The sequence below is a fragment of the Salvelinus fontinalis genome, chromosome 5 (genome assembly GCF_029448725.1).
Source record: "Salvelinus fontinalis isolate EN_2023a chromosome 5, ASM2944872v1, whole genome shotgun sequence".
Classification (NCBI taxonomy): domain Eukaryota; kingdom Metazoa; phylum Chordata; class Actinopteri; order Salmoniformes; family Salmonidae; genus Salvelinus; species Salvelinus fontinalis.
Window position 1 is genome coordinate 24,024,331 of NC_074669.1, and position 18,462 is coordinate 24,042,792.

The window sequence follows — 18,462 nt, forward strand, 5'->3', positions numbered from 1 at the left end:
TATTGTGGGAAGCTTGTGGAAGGCTACCCGAAACATTTTTGACCCAAGTTAAACAATTTAAAGGCAATGCTACCAAATACTAATTGAGTGTATGTAAACTTCTGACCCAGAAGCTGAAATACATCATTATTCCCAATAAATGTGGGAATAAAAGCTAAAATAAATAATTCTCTCTACTATTATTCTGACATTTCACATGTTAAAATAAAGTGGTGATCCTAACTGACCTAAAAGAGGGGGGATTACTAGGATTAAATGTCAGGAATTGTGAAAAACGGAGTTTATATGTATTTGGCTAAGGTGTATGTAAACTTCCGACTTCAACTGTATGTGTTTCTAATATGGTCATACATTTGGCAGGAGGTTAGGAAGTGCAGCTCAGTTTCCACCTCATTTTGTGGGCAGTGTGATCTCGAGAGCCAGTCGTGCCTTCTGCGGCCTCTCTCAATAGCAAGGCTATGCTCACTGAGTCTGTACATAGTCAAAGCGTTTCTTAACTTTGGGAATTTTCTTAATTCTCTCTCTCTCTCCCTCCCCCCCTCCCTCCCTGTGAGGAGTACTTTACTAACCACAGGAGATAACATAGAGAGAGGAGCGAGGACAACACACACAAACACACTAGTACACACACTCAATACACCCACACACTACACACATAGATAATAGAGGGTGTGAGAAGAGAGGGGAAACAGAAAGAGAGAGGAGATAAGAACAAAACGTCACACCATCATTCAGAGAGGGAATGGGTAGGGGTAGATAGAGATAGAGATGGGATGGTAGAAATAGAGATGGGATGGATATAGATAGAGATGGGATGGATAGAAAGATAGAATAGGGAGGGATGAATAGAGAGAGAGAGTAGGGAGGGATGGATAGATATAGAATAGAGAGGGATGGATAGAGATAGAGATAGAATAGAGAGGGATGGATAGAGATAGAGATAGAATAGAGAGGGATGGATGGATAGAGATAGAAATAGAATAGAGAGGGATGGATGGATAGAGATAGAAATAGAATAGAGAGGGATGGATGGATAGACATAGAGATAGAATAGAGAAGGATGGATAGAGATAGAGAGAGAATAGAGAGGGATAGATAGAGATAGAGAGATAGAATAGAGAGGGATGGATAGAGATAGAGAGATAGAATAGAGAGGGATGGATAGAGATATAGATAGAATAGAGAGGGATGGATAGAGATAGAGATAGAATAGAGAGGGATGGATAGAGATAGAGATATAATAGAGAAGGATGGATAGAGATAGAGGGATGGATAGAGATAGAGATGGGATGGATAGAGATAGAATAGAGAGGGATGGATAGAGATAGAGAGATAGAATAGGGAGGGATGGGGGTCATGGTCATGTGTGTTTATTGTACTGTACTGACTCTGTTTGTGTCTCTCTCTCTCAGGGCAGGATCGTAGCGAGGCCGGGTTGATCAGGCGGTTTAAGGGGGATGGCGTTCGCTACAAGGCTAAACTCATCGGTCTGGATGAAGTCACGGCCGCGAGGGGAGACAAACTTTGTCAAGACTCCATGATGAAGCTCAAGGTGAGTGTGTGTGTGTTTGACCCCGAGGACAGGGAATGAGGGGGAAGGGGGTCTGGGGTAATAATGGAGCATAATGAGGTGGAGATGGGGGAGAGAGGATAGAGGATGGGGGAGAGAGGGTAAGTGAGGATGGTGGAGAGCTGAGGAAGGATTGGGGAGAGTGGAGTAGAGGATGGAGGAGAGAGGAGGTGAGGATAGTGATTTAGGCTCCTATCTCATTTAACATGCTGGGTAATTGTGTGATGGACGGATGGGGTGAAAAAGGTGAGGGGTGAGGAGGGGTGAAGAAAGGGGAGGAGTGAGGAGACGTGAGAGGTGAGGAGACGTAAGGGGTGAGGAGAGGAGAGGAGAAGGGTGAAGAGAGGTGAAGGATGAGGAGAGGTGAGGAGAAGTGAGGGGTGAGGAGAAGAGAGGGGTGAGGAGAAGAGAGGGGTGAGGAGAGGTGAGGGGGGAAGTGAGGGGTGAGGAGAGGTGAGGAGAAGTGAGGGGTGAGGAGAAGAGAGGGGTGAGGAGAGGTGAGGAGAAGAGAGGGGTGAGGAGAGGTGAGGAGGGAAGTGAGGGGTGAGGAGAAGAGAGGGGTGAGGAGAGGTGAGGGGGGAAGTGAGGGGTGAGGAGAGGTGAGGGGCGAAGTGAGGGGTGAGGAGAAGAGAGGGATGAGGAGAGGTGAGGAGAGGTGAGGGGTGAGGAGAGGAGAGGGGGGAAGTGAGGGGTGAGGAGAGGTGAGGAGAAGAGAGGGGTGAGGAGAGGTGAGGGGGGAAGTGAGGGGTGAGGAGAGGAGAGGGGGGAAGTGAGGGGTGAGGAGAGGTGAGGAGGGAAGTGAGGAGAGGGGGGAAGTGAGGGGTGAGGAGAGGAGAGGGGGAAAGTGAGGGGTGAGGAGAGGTGAGGGGTGAGGGGAGGAGAGGGGTAAGTGAGGGGTGAGGAGAGGTGAGGGGAGAAGTGAGGGGTGAGGAGAGGAGAGGGGGGAAGTGAGGGGTGAGGAGAGGTGAGGGGTGAGGAGAGGAGAGGGGGGAAGTGAGGGGTGAGGAGAGGTGAGGGGGAAGTGAGGGGTGAGGAGAGGAGAGGGGGGAAGTGAGGGGTGGGGAGAGGAGAGGGGGGAAGTGAGGGGTGAGGAGAGGTGAGGGGGAAGTGAGGGGTGAGGAGAGGAGAGGGGGGAAGTGAGGGGTGAGGAGAGGAGAGGGGGGAAGTGAGGGGTGAGGAGAGGTGAGGGGGGGAGTGAGGAGTGAGGAGAGGTGAGGGGGGAAGTGAGGGGTGAGGGGGGAAGTGAGGAGAGTGGGGAAGTGAGGGGTGAGGAGAGGTGAGGGGGGAAGTGAGGGGTGAGGAGAGGTGAGGGGGGAAGTGAGGGGTAAGGAGAGGTGAGAGGGAAGTGAGGGGTGAGGAGAGGTGAGGGGTGAAGTGAGGGGTGAGGAGAGGAGAGGGGGGAAGTGAGGGGTGAGGAGAGGTGAGAAGTGAGAGGCGAGGAGAGGAGAGGGGGGAGTGAGGGGTGAGGAGAGGAGAGGGGTGAAGTGAGGGGTGAGGAGAGGTGAGGGGGAAGTGAGGGGTGAGGAGAGGTGAGGGGGGAAGTGAGGAGTGATGAGAGGAGAGGGGGGAAGTGAGGGGTGAGGAGAGGTGAGGGGGGAAGTGAGGGGTGAGGAGAGGTGAGGGGTGAGGAGAGGTGAGGGGGGAAGTGAGGGGTGATGAGAGGAGAGGGGGGAAGTAAGGGGTGAGGAGAGGTGAGGGGGGAGGTGAGGGGGGAAGTGAGGGGTGAGGAGAGGTGAGGGGGGAAGTGAGGGGTGATGAGAGGTGAGGGGGAAGTGAGGGGTGAGAGAGGTGAGGGGGGAGTGAGGGGTGAGGAGAGGTGAGGGGGGAAGTGAGGGGTGAGGAGAGGTGAGGGGGGAAGTAAGGGGTGAGGAGAGGAGAGGGGGGAGTGAGGGGTGAGGAGAGGTGAGGGGAAAAGTGAGGGGTGAGGAGAGGTGAGGGGGGAAGTGAGGGGTGATGAGAGGAGAGGGGGGAAGTGAGGGGTGAGGAGAGGTGAGGGGGGAAGTGAGGGGTGAAGAGAGGTGAGGGGGAAAGTGAGGGGTGAAGAGAGGTGAGGGGGGAAGTGAGGGGTGAGGAGAGGTGAGGGGGGAGTGAGGGGTGAAGAGAGGTGAGGGGGAAGTGAGGGGTGAAGAGAGGTGAGGGGGGAAGTGAGGGGTGAGGAGAGGTGAGGGGGAGTGAGGGGTGAAGAGAGGTGAGGGGGGAAGGAGGGGTGTGAGAGGTGAGGGGGAAGTGAGGGGTGAAGAGAGGTGAGGGGGGAGTGAGGGGTGAGGAGAGGGAGGGGGAGTGAGGGGTGAAGAGAGGTGAGGGGGAAGTGAGGGGTGATGAGAGGTGAGGGAGGTGAGGGGTGATGAGAGGTGAGGGGGGAAGTGAGGTGAGCGGTGATGAGAGGTGAGGGGGGAAGTGAGGGGTGATGAGAGGTGAGGGGGGAAGTGAGTGGAGCGGTGATGAGAGGTGAGGGGGGAAGTGAGGGGTGATGAGAGGTGAGGGGGGAAGTGAGGTGAGCGGTGATGAGAGGTGAGGGGGGAAGTGAGGGGTGATGAGAGGTGAGGAGAGGTGAGGGGTGATGAGAGGTGAGGGGGGAAGTGAGGTGTGATGAGAGGTGAGGGGGGAAGTGAGGGGTGATGAGAGGTGAGGGGGGAAGTGAGGGGTGATGAGAGGTGAGGAGAGGTGAGGTGTGATGAGAGGTGAGGGGGGAAGTGAGGGGTGATGAGAGGTGAGGAGAGGTGAGAGTGATGAGAGGTGAGGGGGGAAGTGAGGGGTGATGAGAGGTGAGGGGGGAGTGAGGGGTGATGAGAGGTGAGGAGAGGTGAGGTGTGATGAGAGGTGAGGGGGGAAGTGAGGGGTGAAGAGAGGTGAGGGGGGAAGAGAGGTGAGGGGGGAAGTGAGGGGTGATGAGAGGTGAGGGGGGAAGTGAGGGGTGATGAGAGGTGAGGGGGGAAGTGAGGGGTGAAGAGAGGTGAGGGGGGAAGTGAGGGGTGAAGAGAGGTGAGGGGGGAAGTGAGGGGTGATGAGAGGTGAGGGGGGAAGTGAGGGGTGAAGAGAGGTGAGGGGGGAAGTGAGGTGAGGGGGGAAGTGAGGGGTGATGAGAGGTGAGGGGGGAAGTGAGGGGTGATGAGAGGTGAGGGGGGAAGTGAGGGGTGAAGAGAGGTGAGGGGGGAAGTGAGGGGTGAAGAGAGGTGAGGGGGGAAGTGAGGGGTGATGAGAGGTGAGGGGGGAAGTGAGGGGTGAAGAGAGGTGAGGGGGGAAGTGAGGTGAGGGGGGAAGTGAGGGGTGATGAGAGGTGAGGGGGGAAGTGAGGGGTGATGAGAGGTGAGGGGTGATGAGAGGTGAGGGGGGAAGTGAGGTGAGGGGGGAAGTGAGGGGTGATGAGAGGTGAGGGGGGAAGTGAGGTGAGGGGGGAAGTGAGGGGTGATGAGAGGTGAGGGGGGAAGTGAGGTGAGGGGGGAAGTGAGGTGAGGGGGGAAGTGAGGGGTGATGAGAGGAGCAGAGGCAAACGGTGCATTGATCAACTTGTTTCCCAATGTGCTCATCCAGACATTAAATAAACACACCAGGGTTTCCGGACATTTGACCAGCAACATTTTAATTTACCGGACATTTTAGAAGTTTACCGAAGCCTTTTGCATTGGATGCGTAAACTGATTAAGGCGTCCACCCACGGTGCTCAGAATGACAGAAATCACATTTAAACTATCGTAATTCATATTAACAGAACATGCAAGTCGAGGATGCAATGGTTTGTGGTCCTTCTTAACAAATTGTGATGTGCACTGTGAACATGTTAGAATAACAGAAGCTGTGGCAGCAGCTCTTCTGCTGTCAGACAGATTTTCCACTCGAAGGCTCTGTATATGTATGCTGTACACGTGTGCTAAGATACATAACGAATAGACTGTACACACACGCTAATTTAATTCCACAAAATTATGCAAATTAACCTGTAGACCGATAAGCATGACCAGTCAAATGTATTTACATCGACTGGTATTTTGGTATTTACGTCGACTGGACAATTGGCCGGCGCTAATTTTATTGATCTGCTTTTCTATTTTTTTTTTTATCAGACAAAAGCCATCTATTACCGGCTAGCGGAAACCCTGACACACACACACACACACACACACACACACACACACACACACACACACACACACACACACACACACACACACACACACACACACACACACACACACACACACACACACACACACACACACACACTTCTGCTCTTATCCTCCTCCTCTCTGCTCTTCTCCATTTCCAGTAAGTAGACGTGTGTGTGTGTGTCTATATCCTGTCTCTTTGTGTGTGTTCTGTAGGGTATAGCAGCAGCAGGGCGGTCTAAAGGAGACCACAAACAGAAGGTGTTTCTAACTGTCTCCTTTGGAGGGATCAAGATCTTTGATGAGAAGTTTGGGGTGAGTTTCAGAGTGTGTGTGTGTGTGTGTGTGTGTGTGTGTGTGTGTGTGTGTGTGTGTGTGTGTGTGTGTGTGTGTGTGTGTGTGTGTGTGTGTGTGTGTGTGTGTGTGTGTGTGTGTGTGTGTGTGTCTGAGGTATTGGTCCAAGGGGACAGGTGGGCTTGGTAATGAGGCAGCTCTAAAGAGTCCCGGGGGAAATCAGGAGGACCTAATTGAAACCTCCTAAGGAGATCAGAATACAAACCTGGTTTATCGTCTGATATCAGTGCAGTCTGTCTCTCTCTGTGTACAGGGTGCCACGGTGTGTGCCTGTGAGTGTGTTTGTGTGTATGTGGCCTTGCCTCTCTACCTCCCACACTGCAGCCATATTGCTTACATCCCCCAACCCCCCTTATGGATGGATGAGCTCTCTCACGGAAGAGGGAAGGTCGTGGAGGATAGAGAAGAGGAGCGAGGGAACATTAATCTCTCCTCCGTCCCCACAGAGGGCGGGTGCCCGTGTTCTGGCTCTCTCTCCGTCATGGTCACCGAGGCGATGGAGGGGTGGAGAGAGGGAAAGAGAGGCCTTCAAGAGAGAATGTAAAAGTGTGTCAGCCCCTCTCCAGCCTCAGCCTCGCACGAGAAACCGGGGTTCAATCTACCGGCACGGGATGTGCGTGCTTGTGTGGGCGTTGGTACGTCCTGTGTGTTTGTGCGTGTGGCCCCGGGGCCTCTCCTGCTGGCTTGGTTATTGGAGGGGAGGGGCTCTTATTATTGTCAGGTCAGTCAATGGGAGTGATGACAATCATCAGCCTACTTATTAAATATAGAATGCATCAGTCACACACCCACCCAGTCACACACCCACACCCACACCCTGTCTCCTACCACTAGCTGCTGCTGGGTGCTCTATACTGTCGGAGCTCTGTGTGGGGATGACAGATACACATCTCTGTGTTTTGGGTGTCAGTGCTGCGTTCTGAGGTTGCCTCTGCCTGTAGTGACACATCCAGTGAGCAGATGAAATGATCATCTCGACTGCCTGCAGCGACGCGACTGTCATTGCCACTTACACTCACACACACACACGTACACGGATGCGCACACACACCTACGTGTTTGGAAGTCAGTGTAAGTATGTGTGAGTGTGTGGGTAGACTCAGTCCCTGCTCCCATTCTCTGGGACAACCAGTGCCATCTGCCATGGGCACAGCCATCCCTCCCTGGCGCAAACGCTCTGGCTAAACTGGAGGGAGTAGGGGAACTAAAGACTGTTAAACGAGCAGGCGGGTGTGTGTGTGTGTGTGTGTGTGTGTGTGTGTGTGTGTGTGTGTGTGTGTTTGTGTGTGTGTGTGTGTGTGTGTGTGTGTGTGTGTGTGTGTGTGTGTGTGTGTGTGTGTGTGTGTGTGTGTGTGTGTGTGTGTGTGTTTGTGTGTGTGTGTGTGTGTGTGTGTGTGTGTGTATGGGTTGAGGAGGTCTAATCCCCCTTCTTCCTGCCTGGCACAAAAACACAACAGAGGCTCACAGGGAATAGTGTGACTGTCTCCCTCCGTCTGTCCTCAATTTGGCAAGGGGTGTGTGAGGGCCACTTCCTGCTGAGAGCTGTCTGAGCTCTGAAAATAAGTACTGCCAGATCCTCTCCCTCCTCTCTCTCTCTCTCCCTCCTCTCTCTCTCTCCCTCCTCTCTCTCTCTCTCCCTCCTCTCTCTCTCCCTCCTCTCTCTCTCTCCCTCCTCTCTCTCTCTCCCTCCTCTCTCTCTCTCCCTCCTCTCTCTCTCCCTCCTCTCTCTCTCCCTCCTCTCTCTCTCCCTCCTCTCTCTCTCCCTCCTCTCTCTCTCTCCCTCCTCTCTCTCTCTCCCTCCTCTCTCTCTCCCTCCTCTCTCTCTCCCTCCTCTCTCTCTCCCTCCTCTCTCTCTCTCTCCCTCCTCTCTCTCTCTCCCTCCTCTCTCTCTCTCCCTCCTCTCTCTCTCCCTCCTCTCTCTCTCTCTCCCTCCTCTCTCTCTCCCTCCTCTCTCTCTCTCTCCCTCCTCTCTCTCTCCCTCCTCTCTCTCTCCCTCCTCTCTCTCTCTCCCTCCTCTCTCTCTCCCTCCTCTCTCTCTCTCTCCCTCCTCTCTCTCTCTCCCTCCTCTCTCTCTCTCTCCCTCCTCTCTCTCTCTCCCTCCTCTCTCTCTCTCCCTCCTCTCTCTCTCCCTCCTCTCTCTCTCTCCCTCCTCTCTCTCTCCCTCCTCTCTCTCTCTCCCTCCTCTCTCTCTCCCTCCTCTCTCTCTCTCTCCCTCCTCTCTCTCTCTCCCTCCTCTCTCTCTCTCCCTCCTCTCTCTCTCTCCCTCCTCTCTCTCTCTCCCTCCTCTCTCTCTCCCTCCTCTCTCTCTCTCCCTCCTCTCTCTCTCCCTCCTCTCTCTCTCTCTCCCTCCTCTCTCTCTCCCTCCTCTCTCTGTACTCTCCCTCTCTCCTCTCTCTCCTCTCTCCTACCTTCTTTCCTCTCATTCTTTTTATCTCTAGATCAGGGGTCCAGTCTCTGACTGTGTTTCTCTGCCTGGTCTCTCTCAGGTCCTCCAGCACCACCATGCGGTCCATGAGATCTCTTACATCGCTAAGGACATCACAGACCACCGAGCCTTTGGTTATGTCTGTGGGAAAGAGGGCAACCACCGCTTCGTAGCCATCAAGACAGCACAGTCTGTGAGTACCACACAGTGTTTGTTGGTGTGTACATGCCTTTGTGTGCTTTTCTGTTGTCCATGACTCCTCCATTGTCCTCTGCTGGCCCCAGGGAACATTGTCCTGTTCACATTAAGATACGGACCCTTCAACCAGCTCTCTACAGATAGAGAGCCCAGTCTGCTCTGCTGTGTGTGTGTCTATATTCTCTCTGTGTTGTTGCTGTCTGTGTCTCGTGTCTGTGTTTTGTGTCTGTGTTGTGTGTGAGGCTGTCTCTGCTCTCTGCTGCCATATTATTTTCCGTAGCGACTCGATGAGTGTGTGAGTGTGTCATCACCTCTAACGGCCCGTCAATCCACCCAGGAACTGACCTGGCGCCCTGGGAAACAGAGCAACCCAAGCTGCCATGTATTCCTCTGGGTGTGCTAGGAGAGTTCCGTCCCTGTGGTGTTTTCTGAGGACAGAGGCGACAAGAGAGATGTCTGTTCACTACTAATTATATACAGGGAGAAGAGAGAGGGAACAGAGAAAGTGATGAGAGCGAGGAAAGAAAGTGATGAAAGGAGAGAAGAGATTGAGACTCACACTACATGATTTATCTAAGACTGAATCAGAGTTCAGATGTGGTAGGAAGGAAGTATGAACATGTTGGAACGCAGCACTATACTGGTGATGTCCGAACACTGTCTGGGAACTCCCTGTTATGCCTCAATCAAATATTCAACATGATCTATATTTGTTCCCCAGGCTCACCCCTCAGAATCCCCAGCTCTCTGCTCCGAATCTGTTCATAGTGAAACTAAGACCTCACATCCTAATGCTTTATTACAATGTGAATGTGAGGTGATGTGTGTGTGTATGCGCATGCTTGTGTATGTGTGTACACCTGCGTGTGTGTGTGTGTGTGTGTGTGTGTGTGTGTGTGTGTGTGTGTGTGTGTGACAACTCGCTCTCACAGTCACACGTCAGAATTAGACGTTCATCAATGTTTCTCAAACATCACATTTCTAAGTTGTTCCAAAAGTCAAATTTTTGTTTAAAGTTAAGTTTAGGCATTAACTCTGGAATTGTAAGGCTAGGTATTAACTCTGGAATTGTAAGGTTAGGTATTAACTGTGAATGGTAAAGGTAAGGGTTAAGGTTAGGTATTAACTCTGAATGGTAAAGGTAAGGGTCAAGGTTAGGTATTAACTCTGAATGGTAAAGGTATGGGTTAAGGTTAGGTATTAACTGAATGGCAAGGGTAAGAGTTAAGGTTAGGTATTAACTCTGCATGTTAAAGGTAAGGGTTAAGGTTAGGTATTAACTGAATGGTAAAGGTAAGGGTTAGGGCTAGGTATTAACTGAATGGTAAAGGTAAGGGTTAAGGTTAGGTATTAACTCTGAATGGTAAAGGTAAGGGTTAAGGTTAGGTATTAACTGAATGGTAAAGGCAAGGGTTAAGGCTAGGTATTAACTGAATGGTAAAGGTAAGGGTTAAGGTTCGGTATTAACTGAATGGTAAAGGTAAGGGTTAAGGTTAGGTATTAACTCTGAATGGTAACGGTAAGGGTTAAGGCTAGGTATTAACTGAATGGTAAAGGTATGGGTTAAGGTTAGGTATTAACTCTGCAAGGTAAAGGTAAGGGTTAAGGTGTCACGATCATGTGGCGGATTAACGGACCAAAATGCAGCTTTTGGAAAATAAGCCATCTTCTTTTATTATAACACGAAGATGAACACGACACAAAAACACTTTAACAAAACAACAAAACGACCGTGAAGCTACAAACGTTGTGCACAAACATACAGGCTACTAACGTTCTTACATAGACAATTACCCACAACCAATGAGAGCCTATGGCTACCCTAAATAAGGCTCCCAATCAGAGACAACCGAAATCAGCTGTCTCTAATTGGGAACTCATTCAGGTAACCATAGACTCTCCTAGATAACTAACCAACATAGACAACTCTAGACATATACACTCAACACAAAACCATCTACTACACCCCATAACCCCTTTACCAAATAAACACCCAAAACCAACAAAACATAAACATTCCCCATGTCACACCCTGACCTAACTAAAATAATAAAGAAAACAAAGAATAATAAGGCCAGGGCGTGACATAACCCCCCCCTTGAGGCGCGAACTCCGGGCGCACCATACACAGTCTAGGGGAGGGTCTGGGTGGGCTCCCCTCCACGGTGGCGGCTCCGGCTCTGGTCGTAGTCCCCACGTCACCACAGTACCTAACCACCTCCTAGGCTTCCTCCAAACGACCCCCCTCCACCTTAACCCCATTGCATTCAGGGGCAGTTCCGGACTAAGGGGCAGTACCAGGGTAAGAGGCAGTACCAGGGTCAGGGGCAGTACTAGGGTCAGGGACAGTACCAGGGTCAGGGGCAGTACCAGGGTAAGGGGCAGCACCAGGGTAAGGGGCAGCTCCGGACTGAGGAATGGCAGCTCCGGACTGAGGGACTGCAGCTCCGGACTGAGGGACTGCAGCTCCGGACTGAGGGATGGCCCATGGCTGGCTGACGGATCTGGCTGCTCATGGCTAGCTGACGGATCTGGCTGCTCATGGCTAGCTGACGGATCTGGCTGCTCATGGCTAGCTGACGGATCTGGCTGCTCATGGCTAGCTGACGGATCTGGCTGCTCATGGCTAGCTGACGGATCTGGCTGCTCATGGCTAGCTGACGGATCTGGCTGCTCATGGCTGGCTGACGGATCTGGCTGCTCATGGCTAGCTGACGGATCTGGCTGCTCATGGCTAGCTGACGGATCTGGCTGCTCATGGCTGGCTGGCGGCTCTGGCAGATCCTGTCTGGTTGGCGGCTCTGGCAGATCCTGTCTGGTTGGCGGCTCTGGCAGATCCTGTCTGACGGACGGCTCTAGCGGCTCCTGTCTGGCTGGCGGCTCTAGCGGCTCCTGTCTGGCGGACGGCTCAGTGGGCTCATGGCAGACGGGCGGCTTTGCAGGCTCATGGCAGACGGGCGGCTTTGCAGGCTCATTGCAGACGGATGGCTCAGATGGCGCTGGGGAGACGGATGGCTCAGATGGCGCTGGGGAGACGGATGGCTCAGATGGCGCTGGGGAGACGAGCAGTTCAGTCATCGCTGTGCAGACGGCAGACTCCTGCCGGCTGAGGCGCACTGTAGGCCTGGTGCGTGGTGCCGGGACTGGTGGCACCGGGCTGGGGACACGCATCTCAGGGCTAGTGCGGGGAGCAGGAACAGGGCATACTGGACCCTGGGGACGCACATTAGGCCTAGTGCGTAGGGCCGGAACTGGTGGTACCGGACTGGGGACACGCATCTCAGGGCTAATGCGGGGAGCAGCAACAGGATGCACAGGACTCTGGAGACGCACAAAAGGCTTAGTGCGTGGTGCCGGAATTGGTGATACCGGGCTGGAGACACGCACCATAAGGCTAGTGCGTGGAGGAGGCACTGGTGGTACTGGGTTGGGGCGGGGAGGTGGCGCCGGAAATACCGGACCGTGCAGGCGTACTGGCTCTCTTGAGCATTGAGCCTGCCCAACCTTACCTGGTTGAATGCTCCCGGTCGCCCAACCAGTGCGGGGAGGTGGAATAACCCGCACCGGGCTATGTAGGCGAACCGGGGAAACCATGCGTAAGGCAGGTGCCATGTATGCCGGCCCGAGGAGACGCACTGGAGACCAGACGCGTTGAGCCGGCCTCATGACACCTGGCTCAATGCCCAATCTAGCCCTACCAGTGCGGGGAGGTGGAATAACCCGCACCGGACTATGCACACGTACAGGAGACACTGTGCGCTCTACTGCGTAACACGGTGTCTGCCCGTACTCCCGCTCTCCACGGTTAGCCTGGGAAGTGGGCGCAGGTCTCCTACCTGCCCTTGGCCCACAACCCCTTAGCCCCCCCCCCAAGAAATTTTTGGGAGTTACTCACGGGCTTTTCGGGCTTCCGTGCAAGACGTGTCCCCTCATAATTCCGGTTTCGAGCTTGATTCTCCGGCTTCCATCCACGTCTCCTAGCTGCCTCCTTAAACCACCTCTCCTGGGCTGTGGCTGCCTCACCTTTCACACGAGAGCAGCGATATTCTCCAGTTTGCGCCCAAGGTCCATCTCTTTCCAATTCGTCCTCCCAACTCCAGAGATCCTGTGTAGGTAGGTCCTGTTGCCGCCTTCCATGCCGCTTGGTCCTATGGTGGGTAATTCTGTCACGATCGTGTGGCGGATTAACGGACCAAAATGCAGCATTTGGAAAATAAGCCATCTTCTTTTATTATACCACGAAGATGAACAAGACACAAAAACACTTTAACAAAACAAGAAAACAACAAAACGAACGTGAAGCTACAAACGTTGTGCACATACATACAGGCTACAAACGTTCTTACATAGACAATTACCCACAACCAATGAGAGCCTATGGCTACCCTAAATAAGGCTCCCAATCAGAGACAACCGAAATCAGCTGTCTCTAATTGGGAACTCATTCAGGTAACCATAGACTCTCCTAGATAACTAACCAACATAGACAACTCTAGACATATACACTCAACACAAAACCATCTACTACACCCCATAACCCCTTTACCAAATAAACACCCAAAACCAACAAAACATAAACATTCCCCATGTCACACCCTGACCTAACTAAAATAATAAAGAAAACAAAGAATAATAAGGCCAGGGCGTGACATAAGGTTAGGTATTAACTGAATGGTAAAGGTAAGGGTTAAGGTTAGGTATTAACTCTGCAAGGTAAAGGTAAGGGTTAAGGTTAGGTATTAACTGAATGGTAAAGGTAAGGGTTAAGGTTAGGTATTAACTGAGTGGTAAAGGTAAGGGTTAAGGTTAGGTATTAACTGAATGGTAAAGGTAAGGGTTAAGGTTAGGTATTAACTCTGCATGGTAAAGGTAAGGGTTAAGGTTAGGTATTAACTGAATGGTAAAGGTAAGGGTTAAGGTTAGGTATTAACTCTGAATGGTAAAGGTAAGGGTCAAGGTTAGGTATTAACTCTGCATGGTAAAGGTAAGGGTTAAGGTTAGGTATTAACTCTGCATGGTAAAGGTAAGGGTTAAGGTTAGGTATTAACTGAATGGTAAAGGTAAGGGTTAAGGTTAGGTATTAACTCTGCATGGTAAAGGTAAGGGTTAAGGTTAGGTATTAACTGAATGGTAAAGGTAAGGGTTAAGGTTAGGTATTAACTCTGAATGGTAAAGGTAAGGATTAAGGCTAGGTATTAACTGAATGGTAAAGGTAAGGGTTAAGGCTAGGTATTAACTCTGCATGGTAAAGGTAAGGGTTAAGGTTAGGTATTAACTCTGCATGGTAAAGGTAAGGGTTAAGGTTAGGTATTAACTGAATGGTAAAGGTAAGGGTTAAGGTTAGGTATTAACTCTGAATGGTAAAGGTAAGGGTTAAGGTTAGGTATTAACTGAATGGTAAAGATAAGGGTTAAGGTTAGGTATTAACTCTGAATGGTAAAGGTATGGGTTACGGTTAGGTATTAACTGAATGGTAAAGATAAGGGTTAAGGTTAGGTATTAACTCTGCATGGTAAAGGTAAGGGTTAAGGTTAGGTATTAACTGAATGGTAAATGTAAGGGTTAAGGTTAGGTATTAACTGAATGGTAAATGTAAAGGTTAAGGTTAGGTATTAACTCTGCATGGTAAAGGTAAGGGTTAAGGTTAGGTATTAACTCTGCATGGTAAAGCTAAGGGTTAAGGTTAGGTATTAACTGAGTGGTAAAGGTAAGGGTTAAGGTTAGGTATTAACTCTGCATGGGAAAGGTAAGGGTTAAGGTTAGGTATTAACTGAGTGGTAAAGGTAAGGGTTAAGGCTAGGTATTAACTCTGCATGGTAAAGGTAAGGGTTAATGTTAGGTATTAACTCTGAATGGTAAATGTAAGGGTTAAGGCTTGGGATAAGCTTAAAACAAAAATCTCAGAACAACCTTCTATTGCTGGATTTGAACTTATAACCTTTGGAATCAGAGACAGATGCGTACGCCCATCCCCGAGCCCATCCACAACGCCACAGAAAAACTGAAACCTACTTGAAAGTAACAGTGCTCACTGTTGCCCCTAGCGGCTGGTTATCATGTCATTCTCCTGACGACCTCGGGCATGGATGAACGTCGAATAGTGACTTGTATCCCGGGTGACCTGGTTGGTTACCCACAGAGCTATATAACAGTGTTCTACTTCCTCTCCACCTCCCAGGCAGAACCAGTGATCCTGGACCTCCGGGACCTGTTCCAGCTCATCTATGACATCAAACAGAGGGAGGAGATGGAGAAGAAAGCCCAGAAAGACAAACAGTGTGAACAGGCTGTGTACCAGGTACACACACACGCGTTCGCTTTTAGCTCACATTCACTTACACACTCATAATGCAGAAGAGGTGACAGGGCTGTTCTGTGTATACTATGTGATTATCTGTTGGGAATGCTTGGTGCTACTGCCTCTATCTGTCAACTACACTGATCTTCCTGGCTTTCCTCTTCCATCTCTACTCTCTTTCTCCCCTCTCTGCTCTTCCATCCCCTCTCTACTCTCTTTATCCCCTCTCTGCTCTTCTATCCCTTCTCTACTCTTCCATCCCCTCTCTACTCTCTTTCTCCCCCCTACTCTCTTTCTCCCCTCTCTGCTCTTCTATCCCCTCTCTACTCTCTTTATCCCCTCTCTGCTCTTCTATCCCTTCTCTACTCTTCCATCCCCTCTCTACTCTCTTTCTCCCCCCTACTCTCTTTCTCCCCTCTCTACTCTTCTATCCCCTCTCTACTCTCTTTCTCCCCTCTACTCTTCTATCCCCTCTCTACTCTTCTATCCCCTCTCTACTCTCTTTCTCCCCTCTACTCTTCTATCCCCTCTCTACTCTTCTATCCCCTCTCTACTCTTCTATCCCCTCTCTACTCTTCTATCCCCTCTCTACTCTCTTTCTCCCCTCTACTCTTCTATCCCCTCTCTACTCTCTTTCTCCCCTCTACTCTTCTATCCCCTCTCTACTCTCTTTCTCCCCCCTACTCTCTTTCTCCCCTCTCTACTCTTCTATCCCCTCTCTACTCTCTTTCTCCTCTCTACTCTTCTATCCCCTCTCTGCTCTTCTATCCCCTCTCTACTCTCTTTCTTCCCTCTCTACTCTTCTATCCCCTCTCTACTCTTCTATCCCCTCTCTGCTCTTCTATCCCCTCTCTACTCTCTTTCTTCCCTCTCTACTCTTCTATCCCTTCTCTACTCTCTTTCTCCTCTCTACTCTTCTATCCCCTCTCTGCTCTTCTATCCCCTCTCTACTCTCTTTCTCCTCTCTACTCTTCTATCCCCTCTCTGCTCTTCTATCCCCTCTCTACTCTCTTTCTCCTCTCTACTCTTCTATCCCCTCTCTACTCTTCTATCCCCTCTCTACTCTCTTTCTCCTCTCTACTCTTCTATCCCCTCTCTGCTCTTCTATCCCCTCTCTACTCTTCTATCCCCTCTCTGCTCTTCTATCTCCTCTCTACTCTTCTATCCCCTCTCTGCTCTTCTATCCCCTCTCTACTCTCTTTCTCCCCTCTCTACTCTTCTATCCCCTCTCTACTCTCTTTCTCCCCTCTCTACTCTTCTATCCCCTCTCTACTCTCTTTCTCCCCTCTCTACTCTTCTATCCCCTCTCTACTCTCTTTCTCCCCTCTCTACTCTTCTATCCCCTCTCTGCTCTTCTATCCCCTCTCTACTCTTCTATCCCCTCTCTACTCTTCTATCCCCTCTCTACTCTTCTATCCCCTCTCTACTCTTCTATCCCCTCTCTACTCTCTTTCTCCCCTCTCTACTCTTCTATCCCCTCTCTACTTTTTTTCTATCTTCTCTTTTCCCCTTCTCCGTCCGTCCGTCCGTCTGTCTTTAGACTATTCTGGAAGAAGATTTGGAGGATCCGGTCTACCAGGTAACTTCTAAACACCAATCAGAAGGCTTCTATAATGCTGTTATCCAATCAGAATGTTTCTCTCTAATGCTTCTAATCTTCCAATCGCCTTTCCTGTTTCTCTGTGTCTGCGGGGGATTGTGGGGGAGTCCCAGGGTTCTGGTCAGACAGACTGAGTTGTGCGTGGTTGTGGTTTTGTGTGTGCGTGTTTGTGTGTCTATGTCTGAGGGTATCTATCTGGGATTGCTTGGGGGCGGGACCCACAGATGATTCTGTTTGACCAATCACATCTTTGCTTCCTATTCTCAGTCTTTCCTTTTCCTTTTTCTTCTATTTCCTATTTCCTATTTTTCTCTTTCTCCTTCTTCCTCCACTCCCCTCCTCCCTCTGCTGCCGGTGTTGTAGTACATTGTGTTTGAGGCGGGACACGAGCCCATCCGTGACCAATCAGAAGAGAGCATTTATCAGGTACAAGCCCCTCCCCTCTGCTTGGATTTTATTGGTGGAGTTGTGTGAGTGACAGGAGCATGGTTCCAATGGGAATAGAGATGATTAGAGAATAACATCACCTACAGCTTCACTACTGACAGACACACAACTGAAACCCGAGAGAAAAATGTACACACATGCATGCACAGGAAAACATAGGAAACAGAGGCTGGTAATAGACTATGCCAACAACATGCAGTGGTGCAGACCCAGTGTCCAGAGAGGGATCAGGGGCTATCTGACTAAGTTTATCCTAGGGGAGATTGCCTTTCTCTGGGTACTCTCCTCAGGAGGACTGGGTGGACCTCCAGGCGATGGAGAAATGGGGGAGGTGTGTGTGGTGTTATTCTTGGCCTGTGAGTAAGGCAGACCCCTCCTCCTTTTCCCTCCTCTCTTTTCCTGCGGAGATGAAAGAGGGAGTGGGAATGAGCGAGGGGGAAAGATTAATCACCAGGCTTTCGTTTGATCTTTAAATAAAATGGATTGAAAATAGAGTGCGCTCTAACACACACACGAACACACACACTCACAAACACACATGCGAGAAGACGTGTTAGAAGTGTGCCACAGAGCCAAAAGATGTCTGCCTCTAGAAACAAACAATCTGAGAGATGGAGAGATGAAGAAGGATGAGAGAGAGAAAAAAACAGGAGAAGGAGAGTGATTAGGGAAGATGGAGGGAGGAGAGATGGTGGAGAGAGTACTCAGGTGTTGGGAAATCCAACTAGCTCTCACAAACTCACGTCAGAATTAGACGTTCATCCATGTTTCTCAAATGTCAAATTTCAAAGTTGTTCCAAACGTTACATTTCAAAGTGTTCAAGGTTACATTTAGGCATTAACTCCACATTTTTAAGGTTAGGGTTAAATGTAGGCATCAACTCTGAAATCTTAAGGTTAGGTGATAACTCTGAATGGTTAAGGTAAGGGTTATGGTTTGGTATAGGCTTAAAACCAAATCTCAAAAACAACTTTCTATCGCTGCGACCTTTGGCACCAGAGGCAGATGTTCACGCCCAGCAAAACCAAAACCTACTTGAAGGTAACAGCGCTCCCCGTTGCCCCTAGTGGCTGGTTTCCACATCATCTCCCGAGGATGACGAACTCCAACTTGTGTCACGGGTGGCCTGGTTGGTTAAATCTGTGGTCGTCAGACTGTTATGATGGACAGAAATGTTTGTCCATCAGGCTTTTATTTACGTTTCCATTCACAACAGATCAATCAGGTGGATTCGTTTGTCAGTCTGACACGTCAGGGACAATGAATCATCAGTGAATCGAACAAAACGCAGATAACACATATAGAGACATTCACGTGTATCACTCTGTCTCTCTCTGTCTATGGCTGTGTCTCAATAGACCCTAATACCCAGGCTCTGGCCAAAAGTAGTGCACTACACGAGGAAAATGCTGTTATTTGAGACACGACCACAGACAGACCAGTTTATTGCATGTCTCTCTCTGATA

General features: G+C 50.5%; 1 protein-coding gene across 10 annotated transcripts in view; it reads left to right on the forward strand.

Annotated features, from left to right (window-relative positions):
* Positions 1-18,462, forward strand: part of dab1a (DAB adaptor protein 1a) — a 300,794-nt gene that overhangs the window by 262,525 nt on the left and 19,807 nt on the right. For 7 of the 10 annotated variants that reach the window (XM_055922911.1, XM_055922912.1, XM_055922913.1 and 4 more), the window contains 6 exons: positions 1,413-1,552; positions 5,890-5,988; positions 8,514-8,645; positions 14,829-14,948; positions 16,489-16,527; positions 16,912-16,974. In XM_055922911.1, the coding sequence (XP_055778886.1) occupies positions 1,413-1,552; positions 5,890-5,988; positions 8,514-8,645; positions 14,829-14,948; positions 16,489-16,527; positions 16,912-16,974 (593 nt within the window). The remainder of the gene's footprint in view (positions 1-1,412; positions 1,553-5,889; positions 5,989-8,513; positions 8,646-14,828; positions 14,949-16,488; positions 16,528-16,911; positions 16,975-18,462) is intronic. The other 3 variants (XM_055922916.1, XM_055922919.1, XM_055922918.1) reach the window with 2 other exon arrangements.